We start from the raw sequence: 19917 nt of genomic DNA, 5'->3' as shown, positions 1-19917 counted from the left end.
GAACAACCCTTCAGCCTTGTATTAACAGCATAGATATTTCAGTAGTAGAGTAAATCAGAATAATCAATAGGTCTGTCATATGCTCTAAGTGCATAGACTAGAATTCACATCTTATGAGATCCACTTATTATTATACCTCTAATTATAGTAAGAGGAAGATAGTATATTGAAACTACCTTATATTCTAATAGACTTAATATTTTATTATATTAATAGTAGAGATTTGTGCTGAATCTGAAGTATAGATCTATACTTCTAAGATGGATATCTCTCTCTATACTATATGCACCCTATATACTCCTATACTATTTATAGTACCCAACTGACTAGCCATCTGCCTATTCCACTCCCTACACCATCTTGCACCGCTGTTCAACCATCACAGTGGCTTTTCTGCATGATTAGGTCTCTATTTTAGGCATTTATAGTTGATAGATAAATATGAAAATTAACTAGATAGCTGTTTTCTCCCAGCATAGCTCTTAGTCTATAGCAGGATTATCATAAAAGTGTGCCATAAAATAGATAATAGTACTGTTCTACACTATATCATGCTTTATCTAAGCTGATTAGGTACTGTTAAATCTAGTATGATTATGGATATTAAAATTCTATATAATATAAGATTTTATCAGTGCGTGTGCAGAGAGACGATTAAGGTGAATAAGTAGTACTCTGTATGATCCAGCTTTACTCGCGGGTCAGCCTAAAATAGGTAGAGATATAATAACTCTGGTAATAGGTATAATCTAAAGTAAGATTATAATATGCATAACTATTCCAGCTGCTATACTGCCAGTTACTTGAATATACTACCCCAGCTGGATACAACGCCTAAGAAAGGATCTGAGCCTGTTTCAACCACTGATACGCCTCCTCGTAAATGCTCCGCGTAACCTCGCTCTGCCTTGACTTATGGGCAAACCCATGCGGACACCCCCTGGCCAACGTCCACTTATACCTGCCGACCTGGAAGTCCTCCTCCTGCTCCGCGCCGACTCTCTCCTCCAGCCCTGCCAATGCATGGATCATCTGCTGTGCCTCCAACCGGAGCATATCCCACTGCGCGCCAACCATGTAGATCCACGGCGGCAGCTCCTCGCTCGCCGCATACACCGGACTGAGCAGCGGATCGCGCCGATTCTGGCCTACATTGACATACCCCCAGTCCAGCCACCAGGCCGTGCGTTCCAGCGACTCCGAAGGACCGTCTGTGTACGGTCTGGCAGCCAGCTTTTCATCAGGCGGGTGACTAAAGTCCACGATGGGGTAGTAGACCACCGCAGCCTTGATCCGGCCTTTTAGACCGGGCAGCTGCGAGGCCGACAGCGCGAGGGTGCCGCCTGCGCTGAAGCCGCCGATAACAATACGTGAGGGGTCAATAGGGAGGGAGGCGTCTGCCAGCACCCCGCGGACCACCTCTGCCACATCTAGAGTGGCCGTGGGGAACGGGTGCAGCGGTGCCTTGCGGTAGTTGAGACTGACGACCAGCATACCGGTGCGGGCGGCCCAGGCGCTGCAGAAGGGGTCATCGACGGTGGCGTCGCCCAACGCGAAGCCGCCGCCATGAATGTTCAGGTAGAGCGGGAGCAGCGGGCGCTGGGCGGCGCTGTAGGAGCGCGGGAAGAAGATGCGAGCTTCCAGGCTGGGGCGGCAGGCATAGCGCTTGGTGAGGGTGGGTTGGGTGCCTGGTTGGGGGCGGTGGATGAGGCGGAGGTAGAGCAGGTAGAGGGCAGCGAGGGCTTTAAGCAGCCAGAGGAAGAGGAAACAGCTGAGGCGATGGGAGAAGGAGAGGCGCTCTTTGGGGAGAGGAGGAATGGAATTGTCCATGATGGGTTGTTGGTAGAAGCAAATATTGTTGAGAATTGGCCCCAAATGGTGGGACTCGCAATACTAGCTCACCAGGAGTTAGTGATCTAGTAATATTTGATCGGCTATTAATAATGCATATGTATTATTTTTATAATTTATTTCTATATATTAGCTGTTTGACTAGACCACTGAGCTTCTAAATGTCAAGACATTATATAGTGCCCTATATGGTCATATATTTAGTACTGAGGTATATTGCTTATATATTTTTATAAATATACCGACAAACACATATACCCGAAGGACTCCTTTCATACCTGGAGAATATATACAGTGACCCGAACGCGCAAGCTTGCGCAGTAAGATAATTACACCAGATTCGACAGGGGGATTCGACTACTTTCCAGAAGTTCCTCCCCTACCTTCAGAAAGAATTTGTGGATGCTGGTGTATTAAACTGGCCAGATAAGGCAAAAAGGCAAATACTATTAGATGTAATCAACGACGATATAACTACCGATCTTATAAGCCGTGGTGGTATACCCCGTACCTTTAGAGACCTTGTAGCACGATTATATAAAATCCCAACCGATCGTAATACCCTAAACTGGCGTTGTAAAAAGAGTCCTATAATATAAAAGACTGCGCTAAGGACAGTATGTAAGTCCCCTAGTTATGATGAAATAGACTGGACCTCAATAGTAGTAGCGAAGAGAACAGAGATCGCTCCTACAGATAAGAAGAAGAAGGTGAAGTGGATAGATGATAAACAGATAGAACGTTGACGAAAGGAGGGAAGATGCTTTTGGTGTGGGAAGAAGGACTATATAATCAAGATATACCCTACTTACCCCTAGCACAACTAAATAAAACTATAATCTAAAGAAAAAAAAATATATATATAATTAATGTATATATATATTCCCCCCAGAAGAAAGAAGAAACTATTAAGAGCGAAGAGGAACGGATAACTACAGATGAAGAAGAGTCGGGAAAAGAATAGCTCCTGTTCCCAGTTATGACCAGGAGCGAATGGATCTGAAGAAACTACTTAACGAGCTATCTCCCCTTTTTATATTATTGACACTAGAGTAAATAGAATTAAATTTGTACAAGCTTAAGTTGATAATAGCTGTCAGTCTTCCGCCACAGTCAGTGGACAGATTATAGACTCTCTAGATCTCCCGTATATTAAAATTCCCCCCCGACAGTTAAACAGAGTGGTTACAGACTAAGGAATCAATCATCTGATATACTACCCACTTCGACTTAGATATTCACAGATATCAATAAGAGAAAGTTTTTGTATATATCTATTATTGAAGTATAGACCGAGAATATGTTTCTCGGGACCCTATGGTTAAAGGAAGCAAACGGATATTATTCGGCAAGCTGCCTTCTGTTACGGTATTCGGTATGATAGCCTGACGATCTTGGATGATGCCCAAGGCAGTAAACTGCGGGGCAATCTACTATTTATCAGGCCTACAAGGGCCCTGGGTTCCAAGTTCCTCAAGTATTAGTCTTTGACTAGAAGACCCTACAATATTACTGTGCTGACTCCCTGCCGATATCTATCCGATTCACCTATTCCTCCGGTGCTACCCGAATCTAGCAATCGTCTTACAGCTCCTAGGACCAATTAGACAGATACCCTGTGACTCGTGAGGAGGGCTTGCCTTTCTCTCCTCCTGATTCTTGTACTAGTGCAAATTGGTTTTCATTTTGGTTTTCCCTAGAGTGGGACCGGCGATGTCCGTCTCCACAATCTTCTGCAGGCTAAAGACTTGAAGGGCTAGCTACTGACGCAGCTATAGAACGGGCTGTGGTTCAACTTGAATCGCACGCCCAAGATAAATTCTCTATTCAGCGGAATCAGCCAGCTCTTAGAGCTACACCAAGGTGCAGTGGGTGTAGTGAGATTGGCCATCATATCAATGTATGTAAATATTGCTATATCTTGTCGAACATTTGAATCAATTGGGGTTGATTGAGGTATCTTTAGTTGGGTGTGCCGCTCGGCCAGCAATCACGTTGCTACTTCCACTTCAAATGTCACGTCCACACTGCATGTGTGGGCAATATCTCCACCTGGGCACGATGAGCTTGAATCGGCCGGAGTAAGGAATTCTCTTACACATGTGCGCATTCTCCATTTTTTGAGCTGGCACACGTATGCATATGGGGCAAAACACTAGACTATAAGTGCCACCACTTCCGTTCAATCGAACAGGCATCTCCGATAATCAGAGTGTGTTTCCGATCATCCACTAGTTTATTTGCTACAAGGGATCATCCCGGTGTAATTTGTATTCTGTTATCCGAGTCTCTGGATAGTATAGCCGAGGTATGTAGGGTGGACTCTACTTTCTCAGGGCAGGGTAGGGCTGGGTTTACAGTTCACAATACATATTGTGAACTTTCGGCTCAGGTATCGGAGGCCCAGCTCAGGTATCAGAGCGGCCAGAAAAACTCTTCGCTCACCTATTAAAATCTGGCCCTTTGGATACACGCACTTTATGACATAAGATAAACTAATTTCTTGATTAACTAATCCCTTAGATAGTTCTCTAGGTAGTTCCCTAGGTGGTTCCCTATAGAGTAGGTGATCCCCAGGTGATTCCTTGATTAATTCCTCAATTGATTCCTTAATTATTAGAGTTATAAGGTGTTATTATATATATATATATATATTTAAAGCCTATTATTATAATATTAATTATATTTATTTATATATAAATGGTTATATTCCTCTTCTCATAAGGTGTTATTAATTATATATAATTTAACTATAACTATATAATAAAAATTGAGGAATTAATCAAGGAATAAATTGAGAAATCACCTGGGGATCATCTAGGGATCACCTAGGGACGTGGGGAACCACCTGGGGAATCACCTAGGGATCGCGCCTAGGGGGTTACATAGTAGTTAAAAGTTCATCTCATATCATAAAGTGCGTGTATCTAAAGGGCCAGGTTTTAATAGGTGAGCTGACAGTTTTCCTGGCCGCTCTAACTAATACCTGAGCCGAAAGTTCACAATACGTATTGTGAAGTGGAACCCGGGCAGGGCTACTAGTAGTACGGGATGGAGCTCCGAGTCGGCAAATGCCTATATGTATGTATTGCCAGCCCCGGGGCGTACTAGGGACTCGGACTATCCGGAATCTGTCTTGATCTCTGAATTCAAGCATCTAATATGATTTGCAAATGAAATAGCAAAGAATAGAGCACTAAAAAAGGAGGCCTCTATCTCTAAGAATGTCAAATGTATAAGAAAATACATCTGTCATTCAATTCACATACGTAATGGCTACAAAGAAAAAACATTCCGTGCCAAGACTGACGTGGCATGATGGACTGTCAAATACCACCCGACCAGTACAGACCCGATAGCACCTACCTAGCTTGATGAGGAAAAAATGTTGGCCAAGCAGGCCTAGAAAGGGAAGAGATGGCTGATTGTTGCTATTGCTGCTACGGCTCGGACGCGAAGCAGGTGGTTGTGCGGTGCGGGCCGCGCCACGCAAGGCGACGCTAAGCCTAATCGGGCACACAGTTGAACATGGGCTAGAAAGAAGCTAGTCCTGCCCCTGCCCTAAAATGCTTAGCCCCTGCCCCACAATGCTTAGCACAATGGGGCAACGCTGAGGACTGTGGTTGTAGTTTAGACTTATGCTAGACAAAGCTGGCTAGCTAGTATATCTTTGTCAAGGAATCATAATGAATAGGTAATGAGTCTGAACTACTTCTCTAAAGGCTCAATAAGATGCTTTTTAACTTTCCCCTAGTTCCACTAACCAAAAGTTGCAGATTACATAGATCTGTATAGTATAGCCATATTTTACTTCAACAACAATATCTAGCTTTCAGTAATATTCAGGTTCTCTTAAGCCAATGTACTTCCCTGTAACCAATATTAAAACACTTAGAAACCTGTTGAAGGAGGCGGCGAGCTATCGCTAATATGATTCAGCTCTACGAACAAGGGCACTGTACTATCAGCAATATCAACTCATGAATAACGAGCCCGTAACCCTCGCTATGCTCGGGGGCTCAAGGGGCCCCACCAAGATGTCGGGTGAATCGGACTGGAGACCAAAGAAACCTAACCACCCCTGTATGCTGTAGGCCTATTAGATATGGCCATTAATTAGGCCTATTGAGCAGGCCTATTGAGTATAAAGAGATGAATTCAATATATATAAAGGTGTTTTAGGTTCATAGGAGTCCTATTAATGTAGTGAAGGGCCTATTGAGGACCGGAACATGAATAGAGAACAATAGAGACCAATAACATATATAAGACCTCAAAATTTCCCATGATACTCAAACTGAAGCATCATCTCATCCTACCCCCCCCCCCCTCCCCCCCCGGGCCCCCCGAAGGTGGCGACCGGTCCGGCCCCTGCGCCCGGCACACTTGTATCAACTCATAAATAAAACCAAGAATTGCCCCACTCCGAAAATTATCCTTAGTCTCTTAATACAACAAAGGGTTCAATGTTCCCAAGTAAATACACCACCATGGGTAGGAGGACGCGCTCGTCGCTGATATAAAACCCCCCAAAGGCCCACTGCCATCATTCTCTTTATTCTCCCATCAATCATTCTGATCAACCAATTCCTTTCAAACTATAGTTACCTTCAATCTCCATCAATTCTTCTCTCTACATCACGTCTTTGACAAAAACAAATAAACATGCATTTCCTCCAGACCGCCCTCTTTGCCTTGGCCGCTGTCAACACCGTCTCAGCTTGGGATCTCTTCGCCTGGCATAGCAAGTCATGTGGCACTTCGAGCGACTCGCTGTACGATGTCGAAGGCTCTACCGAGACCGGGTGCTTCAACTTTGACATGGAGGATGGTTATCGTATCCACGCGCTCAAGGCGTGGTTCGATGAGGACAAATTCGAGTTTCAGATCTACCCTGCCGCCGACTGTAAGAAGGAGGGTATCTGGTACGGTACCGAGATCGGAACCGGCACCTGCGAAGTCTTCGAAGAATGGTTTTCCGATGTGGTTATCTACTCTTTCAAGGTGACCGCCCTGTAAGATTCCAGGAGGATTTTATAAAGGGTTTTGGGGGGGGATGTGGCAACAAATTTTCTTGTGTTTAAGTCTCTTTCTCTCTCTATCTCTATGTGTGCTAGTGTGTTTTAAGTATGTGTGCGGAAGAATTATCAGAGGACTTTTAGACCCAGATTATAATATCTTTTCATAAAGCTAGAAAGGAAGTGGGTATATGTTTTACTAAGATTATAGGTGCTACTGAACTCATTTACTGTGATAAAACTTCCCCTGTTATAGCTTATTGCCCTTAACCAGTAGGTGAATTAACTTTAATTTTCTTTCTTTAAAAATGGAAACATGGACCGACCTTAATCGCTTCCAGGGTTCCAAGGTTTAAGCAAGACAGAGTGATAAGGTTGAAGAAAAATCCCAAGGTCAATAAACTACATAAAAGTTATGCAAAAGTGATGTAAAATTGGGTTTTCTTGGGACCCATAATGGAATGTTGGGGTTGGGTTGGGATTCATAGCAATAGTAGCTAATATGATTGATATAAGAGACATCTAGATCATGGATTAGAGAGTAGGTATATGCCATATGTAGTCTCTTAGAGCTAATAATATATTAAGGATATTAAAATATGATAAACTGCCAACCATGTGGAAATGAAAGGTCATATAGAGCCTTATGGGAAAATAATCGGCTTGGTTAATAAGTGATGCTAATTTTTGGGTAGGAATTAGCTTGGTGCTGATGCTAATAGCTACTTTATTATAAAATAACCTCTATGATATATTAGGGCTATTAATAGAAACATGGGTTTTAGTAGACCTTACAATACCTAATTTAATATAGTATTTTTGTAATTTTGGAGCATATCCGGTGCTAGCTTTTTATAGCAAATAGTATTTTCTTCCTGTTCCTGTTGTTCTGGTAATCAAGGGTGAACCCATATGATATATAGACCTGGCACTCACCCGCCCCGCGGGTCTGAGATCAGGAACCTCCACCCGCACCTCCAAGGGTGAGGGTCTAACCTTACTGATCCTGACCCTTACCCTGACCCTCCGAGGTTCCCTTGAGGGTGACCCTCAACGACCCTCATCGACCCTCAAAAGCCACGCCTTACCTATTTAGGATACGCTTTACCCAATTAGGTCGAGTAACTAAGCAATCTGACATCCAAAGTTGACAAAAACGTGACTTTTTTTTAGCTAAAATCAGCCACGTGGGGACCCTGAGGGTCACCCGCGGGTAAGGGCCAGGTCCAGTGATACAGCACAAGCGTTCCCCTCGGCGAGCTTTTTCTGAATATTTTCTGGGAGCATGGACTTCCAGCTAAGGACAAAGATGATTAAAAAACAGCAGGCCTCAACGAGCGCCCCTAGACCATTATTTATATTAAATGCGAATACTGTAATGGGTCCTCTCACCCATTCTCACCCTGTTCTTATGTCTCTCACCCCCAGTCTCTAGGATTCTCACCCATATCACCCTCACTCACCCTAACACAAAGCGCGGTGCTGTTTTAAGCCCGAGGGCTTCTTGAGAATTGACCGCGTTTATTATGTGGCTTACTTCATCTTTCAGTGCCCCCGGAAGAATGCAATAGAACATGAGATAAAGTGTGCCTCTTTCCAACAGTCATCTCAGAAATCTTAATCAATTTAATCCTATAGGTGATGTCCAATAAGATATATATTCATGTCTCCATAAAGTATAGTATTAATGAGTTACCCACACTGTTTACATTAGTGATATAATACATCTATCACTAATATTTAAGCAGATACACTAGATTAGTGGTCATATATAGCTTATCAATTTAATAAATGAATAAGAAACCTATATCAATATTTACCTCTGAGGTCTTATTACTTAAATATACTATAATAAACATTCAGGTCATAGTAGAGACTATTTAGGGTGATAACTATAAAAGTCCTAGAGTCTTATATATATTTAGTTAATAGAACAATTAATGGTGCTCTTCTTGACAAAGTCCTGCATGATCTTCTTATCAACATCTTTGATCATTAGTGTAATACCAGCCCATTGATTGCTGCTGAACATGGCTTCATACTCTTTATACTCAATCCTGCAAACAATCTCCGTTTCGGTCTTCTTGTTCCCGATCGCTCTGAGGTTTTCGGTCAAAATGAAAGATACAACACGGACGACTATTCCCATATATCAGTACGCCTTTTCGTCTTGGACAAGGGTGTTTTAAGCTCATACATGACATGACAGTTTCTGCAGCTGGGATATACTCGTATCGCTGAAAGACAATGGTCTTGATCTCATTATCCTGTGTGGCGTGCTGAGCGGTATCGACAAGCGCCTTCAGCACGACCTCCAATGCCTGTAGAACAGTCGAAGTAATGCCAACAAAGCCCTCGAGCACTTTTGTGATAAGCTGGACATGGAAATCACGTTGGGGGCATCTGATTTCCTTGGACACAGAATGATCCACGCTTACTGAAAGCCTAGAAGCCCCCATCTTAGCTTTCATAAGACCGCCACACGCTTTGAAATAAAAACAAAATAGACCTACCATGGAGTCATCCTCATTTGCTTGTCAGCGGCGCGAGCGCAGAACGAGCTCCTGAAACGAACTCACCGTTCGCTGTCGTCCCTGGGAACTTGAGAATGGTTTAGGACCGCCAGCCACCATTGGAGGCTGATCCAACGGCGGTATTCGGTCACCTCATCCATGTATTTCTTCAAAACCGAAACCAAATAGAAGGAGCATTTTCCGCAGCTTTCACGGCCTCTTTGGCTGCCTCAATTGCTTCTGGCCTAGCTTCCTCATACCCAAGGGCTTTAAAGTACACATCTTCATTGGTATTGGGCTGGGGGAAGTCGTCAAAGGAAGGCAAGGGGAGCCCATCATCTGCCACGCGCGCAGCGAGGAGACCCAGATCCGTCATTTGTGATGTTTTACTTGAGAAAATGAGGAACAAAAGCACGATAGGAAAGCCGGTGATCGTAGTGCTGAAGTGATTACTTTGACTTTGTGTGAGCAGGTATCTAGGAGGCAGGCAGTTTATATCTCTCGCCTTGGGGGAAGCGGGGGCATGGTAACGCACACAGTTTTTATTCTTCTCAATGAGGGCGATGAGCCGATAAACTGGGATTATGCATTTGAACTCCAGCCATTTTCAAGTCTGAAATAAAACTTTCACATTCTATAGGTCCATAGAATGACGAGGCTTGCGAGCTGAACTTCATGGCTCACTTGACTTTGATGGGATTGGAGAAGCCGAGAACCAATAATCAACGTCTGTTGTATCGTTCAAAACAAAGAGCACCATAGGAACGAGAAGGTAAACTCTCTCTCGTGGAATAGTTCTGCACTGAGGGGAAGATATGCTTCTCTGCCAGTGATCCATATCCTTACCCTTTGTTTCGAGAAGGCCGAGGTTGATGCCCGCCTATTTGCTTAGATGGGACCCAGAACTTACGGGCAAAATAGTCATTCCAAGAAGAGGCTTAAATCAGTATAGAGGCCATAAAGAAGATGAAACAGAAACGAACCAAAGGAGCTGCTTTAGCATGTCTGATATAAAGGTTTCCGCTATAATACAAGGAAGCAATGAGATGCAGCCGTGGCCAGACAGAAAGCTTACGAAGGCTCAGGAAGGAATCTGGTAACGACTTTGGAAATGTCCTGATTAGTCCCGAAGGATGCAAATGTCATATTTGGCACCCTCTTTCGATCTAACGGTCTTCTTATCGCGAGCAGCCGAGTTCAACGATTGTACAGTACAACTCCTCAATAAATATGGACCAACGGGCCAGGCTGACAAGGGTACCCTTCCTAGTATACATTAAGCAACCATATCACATTGACTAGTATATCTCTGTGTATTCACTACTCCAATTCTTCAAGATGTCCTGGAAGAAGTCTCGTAATTTGGTGGAGGGTCGTCAATAAGATCAAACGGGTTGTCGTCGTTATATAGAATGAGTCCCATCAAAGAGGAATGACTAATCCGGTAGAAATACCCATTGTCCTTACCAAGATCAAAAATCTGGTTGTAGAAGGATTTCTTCTCCTGGCTGAGCTCAAAGCCCCTGGCATTCTCACAACAATGACACTCAAAAGTGCAATGGCCCGCGGCGAATTCCCGGTCTGGCCAATTCTGGCGATTTGAGCAGCACCCACACCCTCGTCTACAGCATCCTCCTCTCCTTGCACAATCTTCACGCAGCACACGATGCATATACCATCTCGGGTGTGACCGCCAGAAGTTGACTCCATGAGTAAATGGGCATTCCTGGAAGGCAGATCTCACCACCCACCATTGTAGTTCCAGTTCCCAGTAGCGTTTATTCTCCTGTAACAGCTCCACCTTTATATCCTGAATCAGGCCTGCTTCAGTGTCAAGTTTCTTCTGATAGCCCGCCAGCTTGTCTTTGAGGGCCATCTCACGCTGCGTACACTCCCGCAGCTCGAATTCGCACTGGAGCAGCCTGTGGATACTGGCAGCATGTTTGATTTCAGGCTCAAGGTCATCCCAAAACCGCCATCGCTTCTTCTGAAGGGCGTTGATCTTTTCGGGGTTCCCTAGATCGGGTTTCCAGGTTAGATAGTTGGCCATTTTAGGTATTCGATATCACGAGAAATGCAAGGTGAAAATGAGTAGTTCTTTTGAACAGAGGAGTAGGTAGATGTCAAGTTATAACCGGTGCAGTCTGGTGGTATCTATGATGTCAGCGTCAATTGCCCAATATAGTCTGAGTCCATTTGATCCGGAATATAGGGCTAGGGCTTAGGGCACAATGATAGGGCAACCATCTCCATATCGTGTCAACGGCCGCGCAACGTAGGACGAGGAAGATCTTGATTAGAAGCCGGCATGATCAATTATTGAACCATGAAGCTAATAGAGGTAGTATACTCAAGGAATTGTTTGAGGATTCAATCCAGGGGTCAGTCAAGTGATTAACTTCCTGGGCTGCAGGTTTTCACCTGAATGCTTAGGAGAAGGAGAGGGGAAAAGAGACCAAGCAGTGAAGAGAAAAGTGACTGGAAAATGGTAGGAAAATATATATCCTAGAGCGAAAGAGGAAAGGTGCAAAGTGATGACAGCAGCAAAGTAGCATCGTAGTTGCAGTAGAATTTTAGACCTTTCAACTCGCAATATCAAAATCATCAACACTATTACTCTTCCAGCTTCTGATCTAGCTTCTGCTCCAGCTTCTGCCCGGGCTTCTACTGCTTCTGCTAGTTCTGCTACTTCTGCTGCTTTCGAAAAGGACAAAGAGGAAGACGATGACAACGACAACGACGGTGACGATGGAAGATATCAAAAACGTCCTAGCAGCTATCCAGGCAGCCATAATCACGCTGTCTGAGTCATTTTGGGAGTCGTGGGCTACGTTGCTCGCCATCCTGAGCATGTGGCTCGTCTTTGGGCTCGCGTGGCAGTGGGAGACGTCGAAGAACCGGTAGTAAGTGACTTTCTCATCCTTCTTCTTAATCTTGCAGTGAGGATGAGAATAGGGGAGAAAGATATTGTGCCTGTGCCGGTGCCTGTTGCTTATGGCTAGACCTCTTAGCATATATTTGTTTCTAACTAAGAATAGTGATTACCACGAGCCCGCCGCCCCCGCCGATGCTGCCGACAACGCCGCCGCCAACAAGGAGATCACCGAGGCTATCAAGACCACTGCCGATTCCATCAAGGCCACTGCCGACGCCCTGAAGACCGAACCCCGGCCCGCCGCCTGCCCTGAGGTTTCCTCCTCGGTCGAAAGATGAGCAACAGTGCACAATATCAACGGAAAATGGAGGCTGGCCTCCCCAAAGGTAAGTCTATAAGATAAGGGTTTTCTGATATTGATTAACGTATGTATGCAATATATTCCAGGTGACTTACTGACCTGAAATGTCAATATAGACCCGGGCCGTTGTACCCTGTGATCGTGAGTTTCGAGGTTTTTTTCTGCCTGTACCAATCTCTCATCTGTGAAACCCCTCGCTACTCCTTCGATACTGCTCGCGATGTCGTCCAGACCGACGAAGATGTTCGCGCCTACATGGAGGGAAACACGAGCGTTTCGTTTTCTTGTTTTCTAGTAATTCTGTGATACTTTATTCAATGGCAATTAGTTGAGATCGATCATGTCAAGACCTCTCCAAGGTTCTTCTAGAGACTGGGCATAAAATCATTCTCAAGCTAGATAGATACTATCAGAGGAATAGCCCTGTTGACTGGCCTGATTCGTCATTGACACTTTTTGTGACCAAGTAGTAAAGGACACCCTCTCCAAGGACTTTCCAATAGATACCTAGGTAATCAGGTTTCCATGTTCGATAGTCGGCCATCTTGAGTTTTGATATGGAGTGATAGTCATTCACCTCTATATAATTCTCCTTATCCATGTGAATGGTACATGCGACCACAGGGTGTGGAAAACAGGGCTTCCCGTCCGCTCAGCCGTACTTAAGCCACACGCCGGTAGGTTAGTAGTTGGGTGGGTGACCACCAGCGAATCCCTACTGTTGCATGTTTTTTTCTTTTATACTTGGCCGTAGATTGAATCTATTAGTTATAAATATGGATTGAGCCGTGGCAGACCTACACGTACCCGACGTGTAGGTCTGCCGACGCGCCCGGCCGTGCGCAGCTTAGATCAGCAAAGGAGACGGGTAGCCAATAATATATTAACCTAACTAACTAAATACCTTTGAGGCTTGGGTATCTGTAATATAGGTGTGTGAAATAGGCCTAGACCCTAATATTAAACAAATAATAGGAAGGATCAATAGGAACACGTCAATAATGGAAATAAACCTGTATATCTGAAGGGCCTTTATATATTACTCGATGGTCTTTTATATTAAATATAGTTCTAATCAAACTCCAATACTTCATCATTAACCTGTTCCTTAATATAGTTCATTATAAAATAGAGTATGAAAAAGACAGAAACAAGAAGCACGCGCAGTTTAATTAATTATTTAGTAGGAGCTTCTTCTTCTGGAGATACTCATTAGTCAAGGCACGGCCTAGCTGATAATGAGCTTCTCCAGGCCTCCAGTACTGATTTGACTGTGTTATTGCCGCCATGACTTGTTGCATCTGGAGAATATAAAATTGCATCAGCGTGTCCACCTCCATCGCCAATACCAGGCTATACTCGACGCAGCGATTGAACTGGTGAAACGCGGTGACTGGATCACTATTCTCGGGCGAGCATGGAATGTCAAGGATTGTTCCTTGGCCATCTCCCTGCCCAAACCCAAGGAAAATATTTCCCTGCCAGTCGGCGATAGACTCAAACGCCCAGGTGAGCCATGCGTTGTATTCGACAATCGTGTAGGGATCCTCTTCCTGCTCCTCATTTCTTCCAAAGGCCCCTCTGTACTCTGGGTTATACCCCTCGTAGTAATCCTCTTCCATCTGTTCAAGAACAGCATTGGGGGGTGTTCTGAACTGTTCATCAGGGGTGATGTGAAGTGCCTCGACCACGGCCATCAGATAATCAAACGCCTCTCTCCTTGTCATATTGTCCCGAGTGATTTTCGTCTCCAGCGCCTTGACAATCTCCTGGCGTGGTATAAAATGTCGGTAGGTCGGATTTCTTCCATTGACACTGGGGTGGGCATCAACCTGAACCCAGTGCTTAGTGGCTGTGTAGTTGTAGGCTTTGTCTCGCACATAATGGATAGTCGCGATATGCTCATCCAGCCACTCTAACCTGCCCCTAGTCTTGATTTCCTCATAGGAGTAGGAGACAAACATGGCGAAATATAGATTATATCAATCCAGTGGTGGAAAGAAGAGGATTTAATAAGAGTTAAAGCAATGTTTTATGAAAAGCTCTTAACAAAAGAAAAAAAGGAGCACAAGGTGTTGTTGAAGGAAAAGGGGAGAGATGAATAAACACTAATTATAAGAAGGTTTATCTAATGCAAAATAGAGTGATAGTGATGATACCAGTGCCTTTCTTCCTGAAGGGAAAAGAAAGCGATTGCACCCTAGAGGCCAGAACTTGTCAAGGTTTGGCGGGTCGTCAGGGCCATCCCGCCCGCACCCACTCAGAGCACATCTTCGGCTCGCCTATAGTTGCTTTGACGTACTCGCTTTAATATAGCCGCGTATGTATATTTACCTCCTCCCTTTGTAGTTTGAGGAATATTTTAACTTGGAGAAAAAATTCCACAAACGTTATACAAGTGTCAAACTGCTCAATCCTCAAGGTTGAATTATTTCCACAACAAAATTGAAGCTTGGAAAAAGAGGAGACGGTCTTGAACCTCAACTTCATCATAAGCTCAATGTTTCAGTCACTAGGGGGCTCTAGCCTCTTTGGAAAAAGCAGCATAAGAGATTCCCAAGAGAATATTCGCTGGGATGAAGGAACTACACAAGCCAACCAGTCGCTTGGAAAAGACGACGAGAAGCCTCAAACGTTGCAGGATATTTACTACCTCAATAGCCTGAACCGGTAAGAAAGACATCACGCACTCGGAAGAGAGAGCAATGGCAGTTTCCACTAACAATATCGTCTTCAAAAGAACATTGGTAGCAGCTTGGGACCTACAAGACCCAGATCTTGATAAGCCCAGCAAGCGAAGTCGACAGCGGGCCACTGAGAGGCTGGGCATGGGTGGCGACCGCCGCAACAAGGTGGCGAGGCAGCATATTCTGCCCGGGGGGAAATATCGAGGTATACAAAACCATCCAGCCATCATTGAGTTGAGTTAATTCCAACAGCGATTTGTAAACTCTTCATGGGATTCTCCGGAAGCAAAGGGTTTGAGTACATGGGAACAGGCTGGCTGATCACACAAGACATTGTTGTGACTGCGGCTCATTGTTTGTATGACAGTGATGGTGGGTACCTGCGATACATCAAGGTCTATATTGGCTATGAGGGCCCTGAAGACTCGGCCTTGAGACGGAACGCTTGCGAAAAGCGCCTGGGGAAGATTGCAACTATTCCTGCCGAGTATATAAAAACAGGACATACCATTCACGACGTCGGCTTTGTGAGTAGCCAGCCTACTAACACAATACATTTTTAGATCTATACTAACGCTCTGAAGATCAAACTGGAGGAGCCGTTCAATAATGTGGAGCCTTTCCAGCCAGAGGAAACTCCTAAATTCTCCAAGGCAATGAATCTGGGGGTTGTTGGTTATCCTGGAGATATCGAAGGAGGAAATGAGATGTATGAGCATTGGGACCAAACGGATATTGACTTGGCCAAGAATGGGCTTCTCAATTACTGGATCGACACGGAGGCGGGAGAGTCAGGATCTCCCATACTGCGGGAGATTAGAGGAACACAGAGATTTGCGCCGAGTAAGTTATCCTCCCCTCCCTGATCTGTCTCATCGTCACCCTCTGGTCTAATTGAATTTCTCTATGAGTAGTCGGTGTTCACACAGATGGCGGCTCCCCCAACTCTGGCTCCGTAATCGGTCCATTGGGGAACTCCTTCGCAGACTATACAGCAGCGATCAAAATCAAGCAGACAAAAACCCTACCTCCAGGCGCTGAGAGAATGCCCGTCCCCCGACTTGTGGGCGCCCGCAACCTGGAGTACATCACTATTCCGGCGTCAAAGGGTAGCGTCACGCCAATTGAGTCTTATGGGGAGGACCCAGCAGGCAAAAGACACGGCAAAGAAAGTTCTGCGATGCCAGGCAGTATGTTTGGATCTGTATGGCGCTCAAATGAACATAAAGAGGCCGGAAGGATCATTTCAGACCTTGAAAGTCCAACTAAAGGAAGGCCCGCTCAGCATGAAAAGGCCAAGGAGGCTGCCAGACGAGTTAGAGACCTTGAGAGTGGGTTATCGGGCTCTCGAAAGAAGGAGTTTGGTCCCGAAGCGCACGTCTTCATCAGGGAGCTTGTCAATTACATGAAAATGCATCGCGGGTTGCCCCTACCGTATAGGGCGGACGGGGTACAACATTGGGATCCTCTCCATCTACCTGGAAGACAGGAGCGAGCAGGTTCCAGGAGGACAGCAGAGATGTACACTGGACGCCCCCAGACACTACCAGCAACAGCATACAAAGAGAGTGGACCTCCTACTGGAGAGACACAGGAGGACCTCATCAAACAAGTTGATGAGCGAATGCAGACAGAGCAGGGACCACAGACTAAATTCTTCCTCAATTTCCCCCCCAAGCTGACGGGTGAAGCCAAAAAGGAGCTCCGGAAGACCATGCGCTATGTTCAAGAATGGCAATGCTGGGCGTACGGTCTGGCAGCATTGAAAACTCAGCAGCAGGTCAGACAAGGAAAATTGACCGCAGAGGCCTCTCAGTTGGGTGCAGTGAAGCGGTCGACATATGAGAATATGGTGTATGATCATATCATGCGCAGTAGTCCTTGGTAAGTGTATTCTACTCTATATATTCAAGATGGCTTCTCCTTTCTGACTCTAAGCACACCAGGCTTGCCAAGACAAAGGATGAAGTGCAAGTAAGAAGGTTTAAGGAAAGCAAGGCAAACTTCCACACCTCACTCATTCAAGCTGTCATCAGTGGTTTCACACTCCCCGGCGAGTTCATGAAGACCCTCCATGAGGCCTTGGATAGCATTTCGAGTGGGATTCTCGAAGTCAGCAAGAAGTCTCGGAGTGTGGAGCTTCAGTATTTCATCATGCTCACAAAATATGATTACGAAAGCTTGAGTGAGACAATTCAAGCATGTGAGTGTCAAGGATAACTTTTTGTTTTCTGGGCTGAACTGACTTACTCTCCCTATTCTAGCCATCCGAGTGATCAGCTTCAAAACAAACGCCAGCGTGAATTCATTTACCTTTGGCAAGAGTAGTTATGCTGATGTTGATATGGAGTTCACCTACCATCAATATCAATGCAACTTCAACACCGAGCTGTATGGGAGCACCCAAGAAGAGATGAACCGCAAGGTGGTGGAAGCAGGGCGCAAGTTTAGCGGACTTAGTGTCGATGACATCGACCTCCAGGTTGAATCAACGTAAGGGTTTCACCAGCGTGTTATATCCTGCATTCATTCTAGTTTCCTCTCATCATTAGCCTATACAATACGTCTGACTTTTGAAATCCAATCCAGTAGTAGCTCCCATGAGTCTGTGGGACGCGTTTACGATCCTAGGCATAAGCAATGCGCTCTTGTGCAGGATACCGAGACAACCTATGACAGTATTGTGGGGAATCTAGCACAGTTAACTAATGTACAGAAGGGGTTAGACAATGACGACGCCGATATACTGAACACCGAGTCAGTAGATGCCGGAGTTGCTGCATTAATTGGTATGAGACTAGCTATGCAGGGCCAGCAGCAGCTGAAAGAGGTACGTCTCCCATCAACTGCGAGTGGAAGATGGAATACCTATTCGCTGACTTGAGAACTCTAGGTTATCCCTCATCAAAAGGAGGAAGTCATTACTCAATTCCCGCAATATTGGCAGTTAATAGGCAGCCTGGTTTTCAAGCAGTTGTTTCCGGTTCGTCCCACGCCTAACCCCTCCCTCCCCCTTCGACAGGACGGACCATTGACAAAGAACATTAGGACACGTCCATTCCCAGGGCATTGCGCTTTCATACAGCCGAAAAGGATCTCCAGGGTGAACTTGAAAAGCAGATCGATAAGACACAATCGATGGAGAGGGTACGTTGTTGTATATTTCCCTGCAACTGCGGCATGGATGCTGATGGCTCATGTGGAAATACAGCATAATGAATCTCTCCTGCATGCTTTGGATGCGGCCAAAGCCAAAGCAGACGCCCAAGAAAAGGAAATTATGGAAGAGAGAGAGATAGTCAAGGCACTTCGCAAATTGGTCTCTAGTGACAAAATTGACGATGAGTTGAAATCAGCCGAGCTTCAGATTGAAAAATTGAAAGCCGAAGTTGAGAAAGTCGAACATGACAAGAATGACGCCGAAGGACGCGAAAGAAAGCTCAAAGACCAACTTGAAAAGAATGAACACCCATATGCCTTTCGACTCAAAAACCTGCTATCGATTCCAGGCTTGACGAACTGGGCCAGAAGGGGAGTTGTGGATCTGGTAACCGACTCTGACACTGAAAGGCCTGACGCCTTTGAATCCAAGGAGATTCGATTCGGTGATGATCCCTTTCTTGAAGACATGGTTTTCATGAAGCCTAATGTTCTAACTGGGATCTCTGGACTGAAATCTGCCAGCAAAAGCCTTGACTTCAGTACCATGCCAACAGATGTCGAACTAGAGGAATTTACACTTTTCCATAAAAGAGATTGCCTTTTGCGCAAGTTCACGGTCAACTGGCTTGCTATATCAGACTTCAATGCCGACATTATGATCCGTCGGTGTGACCTCGACTGCAGTGACATCGCGGAGGGTGCGCTAGTTATCGAAAAGGATATCCAGATGCTCATTCCCCATAAGTCTGGCATCTATACCTACATTGATACCCTCCGTACCGCTTCCTCGAGTCTGGCAGAAGAAATCCAATTCAGATTGTCAGTAAGTGAGAATTACAGGGTAGTCACTGACTGGAGTTTGAATTGCTTTACGAGGATTGGATATGTATATCTGGCGATTGGTCAAGGAATGAACAATCGACGAGTCAAGGCTGGATATATTGAACATGGCTCTCAACTTGGGCCTTTACATAACTGGACTGTGGAATTCGACAAGGAGTTCCCATTCACCGAGCCACCCGCTGTCTTTATCGCTCTGAATTCCTTTGGGAAATGCAAACCAGAGCTTTTGCATTTCAGTGCTCGACTCGGTTCAGTGGACATGCAGCGAATGGAGGTTACAACAAGCAAAGATTGCAATGTCGGAGGTCCTGACTTTGTTAAGTTTCTGTGGATTGCCGTCGAACCTAGTGCCCCCGATGGGGGGCCTTGATAAATTGATATGAATAGAAAGAACTGCTGCCTCATGAATCAGAGTCAAAGGGCTATTTTATACTCATGTATGCTTTCCTGTTATAATTTCTAATTAGATAATTATATCTAATATTTTCAAACATAAAATATATTTTTTCATCTTTATATGCTGGTACATACGACCACAGGGTGTGGAAAACAGGGCTTCCCGTCCGCTCAGCCGTACTTAAGCCACACGCCGGTAGGTTAGTAGTTG

General features: G+C 45.1%; 7 protein-coding genes across 7 annotated transcripts; 3 read left to right on the top strand and 4 right to left on the bottom strand.

Moving 5' to 3' along the window:
* Positions 1–684: 684 nt before the first annotated feature.
* On the bottom strand, positions 685–1830 carry ASPZODRAFT_123222 (hypothetical protein; the record flags this gene model as incomplete). The annotated part of the gene is made up of 1 exon (XM_022721355.1): positions 685–1830. One exon carries the CDS (start codon positions 1828–1830, stop codon positions 835–837), a length of 996 nt encoding a protein of 331 aa, XP_022578089.1. The 3' UTR covers positions 685–834.
* Positions 1831–6516: 4686 nt separating this feature from the next.
* Positions 6517–6989, top strand: ASPZODRAFT_2114127 (hypothetical protein; the record flags this gene model as incomplete). Its single annotated transcript, XM_022727761.1, has 1 exon — positions 6517–6989. One exon carries the CDS (start codon positions 6517–6519, stop codon positions 6868–6870), a length of 354 nt encoding a protein of 117 aa, XP_022578088.1. The 3' UTR covers positions 6871–6989.
* A 1801-nt stretch (positions 6990–8790) lies between these two features.
* Positions 8791–9543, bottom strand: ASPZODRAFT_145931 (hypothetical protein; the record flags this gene model as incomplete). The annotated part of the gene is made up of 3 exons (XM_022725129.1): positions 8791–9008; positions 9067–9314; positions 9449–9543. The coding sequence occupies 3 exons, from the start codon at positions 9541–9543 to the stop codon at positions 8791–8793; spliced, it is 561 nt and encodes a 186-aa protein (XP_022578087.1).
* A 1172-nt stretch (positions 9544–10715) lies between these two features.
* Positions 10716–11432, bottom strand: ASPZODRAFT_73831 (hypothetical protein; the record flags this gene model as incomplete). Its single annotated transcript, XM_022729924.1, has 1 exon — positions 10716–11432. The coding sequence occupies one exon, from the start codon at positions 11430–11432 to the stop codon at positions 10716–10718; it is 717 nt and encodes a 238-aa protein (XP_022578086.1).
* A 674-nt stretch (positions 11433–12106) lies between these two features.
* ASPZODRAFT_145929 (hypothetical protein) lies at positions 12107–12595 on the top strand (the record flags this gene model as incomplete). Its single annotated transcript, XM_022725128.1, has 2 exons — positions 12107–12285; positions 12421–12595. The coding sequence occupies 2 exons, from the start codon at positions 12107–12109 to the stop codon at positions 12593–12595; spliced, it is 354 nt and encodes a 117-aa protein (XP_022578085.1).
* Positions 12596–13724: 1129 nt separating this feature from the next.
* Positions 13725–14762, bottom strand: ASPZODRAFT_136031 (hypothetical protein). The gene has a single exon (XM_022723961.1). The coding sequence runs from the start codon at positions 14580–14582 to the stop codon at positions 13791–13793; it is 792 nt and encodes a 263-aa protein (XP_022578084.1). The 5' UTR covers positions 14583–14762; the 3' UTR covers positions 13725–13790.
* Positions 14763–15323: 561 nt separating this feature from the next.
* On the top strand, positions 15324–19680 carry ASPZODRAFT_28233 (hypothetical protein; the record flags this gene model as incomplete). The annotated part of the gene is made up of 10 exons (XM_022728122.1): positions 15324–15510; positions 15558–15832; positions 15890–16148; positions 16220–17189; positions 17252–17508; positions 17570–17798; positions 17895–18135; positions 18199–18288; positions 18354–18452; positions 18517–19680. 10 exons carry the CDS (start codon positions 15324–15326, stop codon positions 19678–19680), a joined length of 3771 nt encoding a protein of 1256 aa, XP_022578083.1.
* Between the last annotated feature and the right edge of the window lie 237 nt (positions 19681–19917).

This window comes from Penicilliopsis zonata, assembly GCF_001890105.1.
Source record: "Penicilliopsis zonata CBS 506.65 unplaced genomic scaffold ASPZOscaffold_18, whole genome shotgun sequence".
NCBI lineage: Eukaryota > Fungi > Ascomycota > Eurotiomycetes > Eurotiales > Aspergillaceae > Penicilliopsis > Penicilliopsis zonata.
The sequence above is the reverse complement of the archived record's forward strand: the minus strand, read 5'-3'. Positions and strand labels throughout refer to the sequence as shown.